Genomic DNA, 4,523 nt, shown 5'->3' on the forward strand with positions numbered 1-4,523 from the left:
TAGCTGTATTCATTGTCATACCAGGAAATGAGCTTTACAAAGTTGTCATTGAGAGCAATACCAGCCCCAGCATCAAAGGTAGAAGAGTGAGAGTTGCTGTTGAAGTCGTAGGAGACAACCTGGTCTTCAGTGTACCCAGGATGCCCTTCAGTGTGCCCTCAGATGCCTGCTTTAACACCTTCTTGATGTCATCATACTTAGCAGGTTTCTCCAGGTGGCATGTCAGATCCACAGTGGATACATTGGGGGTAGGAACATGGAAGGCCATGCCAGTGAGCTTCCCATTCAGCTCTAGGATGACCTTGCCCACAGCCTTGACAGAACCACTGGATGCAGGGATGCTGTTCTGGGCAGCCCCACAGCCATCACACCACAGCTTTCCAGAGGAACCATCCACAGTCTTCTGAGCGGCAGTGATGCCATGGACCATGGTCATGAGCTCTTCCATGATGCCAAAGTTGTCATGGATGACCTTGGCCAGGGGGGCTAAGCAGTTGGTGGTGCAAGATGCATTGCTGACAATCTTGATCGAGTTGTCATATTTCTCGTGGTTCACACCCATCACAAACATGGGGACATCAGTAGAAGGGGTGGAGATGATGACCCTTTTGGCCCCACCCTTCAAGTGGGCCCCGGCCTTCTCCATGGTGATGAGGATGCCAGTAGACTCCATGACATACTCAGCACCAGCATCACCCCATTTGATGTTAGCAGGATCTCTCTCCTGGAGGATGGTGATGGGCTTCCCATTGATGACAAACTTCCCATTCTCAACCTTGACTGCCATTGAATTTGCCATGGGTGGAGTCATACTGGAACATGTAGACCATGTAGTTGAGGTCAATGAAGGGGTCATTGACAGCAACAATTTCCACTTTGCCATGCGCAGAGCTGAAGGCAGCCTGGTAACCAGATGGCCAATACAGCCAAATCCGTTCACACTGACCTTTATAAGAATGGCACTGCACAAGAAGATGCAGCAGTCTCTGGAACAGGGAGAAGCAGAGAGCCTCCTTTCTCTTTTGTGATTCAGGTTTTTTCTTTTTTGTCTATTGACCAAAACATTGTCTCCTTCCTTAGTATCCTTCTGACTAAGCTCATTCATTAGTGCAGCTGTCTCTGTTCTTTCAGATTTGTGAAGCCCTCATACAATTTATATTGCATCTTTATATTTTGCATAGTTGAGAAATCCTGTAAAGGACAGATCTTGAACTTCTGTTGAACTCATGTTTCCAGAGTTCTTTCCCACAGCCTTAAGTGGTCCTGAAGGTCACAGCATCACCATATTGCTGAGGATCACCAGACACCTTTTTGCTTCCTGGAATCATGCTATTTCTGATTATCATGGAGTCACCTACCTTGTCAAAGAGAACATTCCCTTGAAAGAGGAACATGAAGTAAAATATGTACATTATTATACAAACAAGTTTTATGACTATGGCAACCCTCAGCACTCAAGGAGGCCCACATCCTGCTGGCTCTGCTTCAGGGATGGAAATCATGTCATACCTTCCCTCTGCAACCATGCCAGACCTTACAGCCTCTCAGAGTGCCAAGCTTCAGCTGCTCTCCTTGACTCCCTCATGCCTTCAAAACCAATACCACCTAGGTGATTCTTACACATTACCAAGTCCAACTGCAACACAAGGATTGACCTTGGCTATTTCTGAAACACAGCTTCTTTACACTCTTAGAAAACACTTCCCAGAAGATTTCACCTCAGTCCTCCTCCTTTTCTTCTTCTTCTTCTTTTTTTTTTTTTTTTTTTTTTTTTTTAGTTTTTTGAGAGAGGGTTTCTCTGTATAGACCTGGCTGTCCTGGAACTCACTCTGTAGACCAGGCTGGCCTGGAACTCAGAAATCCGCCTGTCTCTGCCTCCCAAGTGCTGGATTAAAGGTGTGTGCCACCACTGCCCGGCTCTTATGTTCAAATGAAAGCAAAAATCAGGTCATAATAATATATTAGTTGAACATAGTTCCACACTGGGTGGAACTTCAAAACCCACAGCCACAATGATGCACTTTCTCCAACAAACCACCCTTACTCCAAAGGACCACGCCTCCTAACAGTGCTACTTCCCAGGAGACGAGCATACTCAAAACACCATATACAGCAAATTCCAAAACCTACTTCAAATATTTTAAAATACAAATCAAAACTATCATTTGTGATCTCCTCTATTCCATTTGAGTGAACATGTTAATAATAGCCTTCCTTCAAGGCTATAAAATTTTTTTTCTTGAAACTGAAGACAACTATGATGTTTAAAGTCTTTATCAAATCATTCACATGAATAGTGTTTTTCTATTTTCTGAGTTCCTACTTTCTGACATCAAGATGATCTATACAGGCTTTAAACTATTTATAGGGCTAGACACATGGCTGTGCAGTAAACACAAGTTCATTCTTAGGACCAAAGTCAGGTTTTTTTTGTTTTGTTTTTATTTTTGTTTTTTACAACTTCCTGCAAATTCCTGTTATAAGATCTAAGGGTCTAATATTCTTTTTTTTTTTAGAGATTTATTTATTTATTATATATGAGTACACTCTAGCTGTCTTCGGACACACTAGAAGAGGGCATCAGATCTCATTACAGATGGTTGTGAGCCACCATGTGGTTGCTGGGATTTGAACTCAGAACCTCTGGAAGTGCAGTCAGTGCTCTTAACCACTGAGCCATCTCTCCAGCCTAGGGTCTAATATTCTTGGGAACAAGCATGCATATGCACAGAGACAGACAGACAGACAGACACACACACACATCACAAAGACACACTGACATCACATAATTAAAACAAATTGTTAAACAAATTTTTATTCATGAAAGTTTTTCTTGTGTACGCATTTGTTCCTATAACTCAAGTGTTAAGGCTTACCTAGAGGCTCATGTAACAGAAAGCCATCATTTAGGCTTGAAGTCAGAAAAATCAATCCTTTTCAGTTAGTAGTATTTGGGAAGATTTAGAAAATGTTGGCCTGCTGGAGAAAATACGTCACTTGATTATACCATTTCTAGTTCTCACTCTCTGCTTCATGCTGTTCAGCTTCCAAATATTTTCTGTGGCCCCAATCGATCAATAGCAGCTTGATTACAATAAATTCTTGTCATTTCCATTGACTTATGTTGAATCTCAGTAGACCCCATAACACAAAGGCTTTAGCACATTGCTTACATTCATAGAATTTCTAAACAGTATGAATACTTTAATAATGATGAAGACTATAATAGTGTGCAAAGGCTTCACTATAATAAATATATTCATAAGATTTCTCTCCAGTACAAATTCTTTCATGATAATGATGCAGACTATAGAAATGTGCAAGGCTTCACCATATTAAATACACTCACAGGGTTTCCTTTCAGTATGATTTTTTTCATGTCCTTGAAAAGGACTGTGACGTGCAAAGGCTTTTTACCACATTGCTTATAATTCATAGGATTTCTCTCCAGTATGTGTTCTTTTATGTACTTGGAGACTGCTGTGTTGTGAAAAGGCTTTACCAGAATGGCTAAATTCATAGGGTATTTCTCCAGTATGCTTTCTTTTATGTACTCGGAGATTTCTGTGACATGCAAAGGCTTTACCACATTGATTACATTTATAAGGTTTCTCTCCTGTATGAATTCTTCCATGCACTTGAAGATGACTGTGATATGCAAAGGTTTTACCACATTGATTACACTCATAGGGTATCTCTCCAGTATGTGTTCTTTTATGTATATGAAGAAGATTATGAGAAGGAAAGACTTTACCACATTGATTACATTCGTAAGGTTTTTCTCCAGCATGTTTTCTTTTATGTACTTGTAGAGTACTGTGACGTGCAAAGGCTTTACCACATTGATTACATTCATGAGGTTTCTCTCCTGTATGAATTCTTTTATGTCTTTGAAGATGACTGTTACATGCAAAGGCTTTACCACATTCATTACATTTATAGGGTTTCTCTCCAGTATGTGTTCTTTTATGTACACGGAGACTACTGCGTTGTGAAAAGGCTTTACCACAATGGTTACATTCATAGGGTTTCTCTCCAGTATGTATTCTTTTATGTACTAGGAGATGATTGTTATAAACAAAGGCTTTGCCGCATTGGTTACATTGAAAGGGTTTCTCTCCAGTATGTGTTGTTTTATGTATTTGAAGATGACTGTGATATGCAAAGGCTTCACCACATTGGTTACATTCATAGGGCTTCTCTCCAGTATGTGTTCTTTTATGTACACGGAGACTACTGTGTTGTGAAAAGGCTTTACCACAATGGCTACATTCATAAGGTTTCTCTCCTGTATGAATTCTTTCATGCATTTGAAGATAACTGTGATATGCAAAGGTTTTACCACATTGGTTACACTCATAGGGTTTCTCTCCAGTATGTGTTCTTTTATGTATTTGAAGAAGATTGTGACATGGAAAGGCTTTACCACAGTGATTACATTCATAAGGTTTCTCTCCAGCATGTTTTCTTTTATGTATGTGGAGATTACTATTATGTGCAAAGGCTTTACCACATTGATTACA

General features: G+C 40.3%; 1 protein-coding gene across 1 annotated transcript in view; it reads right to left on the minus strand.

Moving 5' to 3' along the window:
* Positions 1–2,786: 2,786 nt before the first annotated feature.
* Positions 2,787–4,523, minus strand: part of LOC114628078 (zinc finger protein 431-like) — an 18,868-nt gene continuing 17,131 nt past the window's right edge. The window contains 1 exon segment of the mRNA XM_028776032.1: positions 2,787–4,523. Within this exon segment, the coding sequence (XP_028631865.1) occupies positions 3,426–4,523 (1,098 nt within the window). The 3' untranslated portion in view covers positions 2,787–3,425.

This window comes from Grammomys surdaster, unplaced genomic scaffold, assembly GCF_004785775.1.
Source record: "Grammomys surdaster isolate TR1022 unplaced genomic scaffold, NIH_TR_1.0 66, whole genome shotgun sequence".
NCBI classification, from domain to species: domain Eukaryota; kingdom Metazoa; phylum Chordata; class Mammalia; order Rodentia; family Muridae; genus Grammomys; species Grammomys surdaster.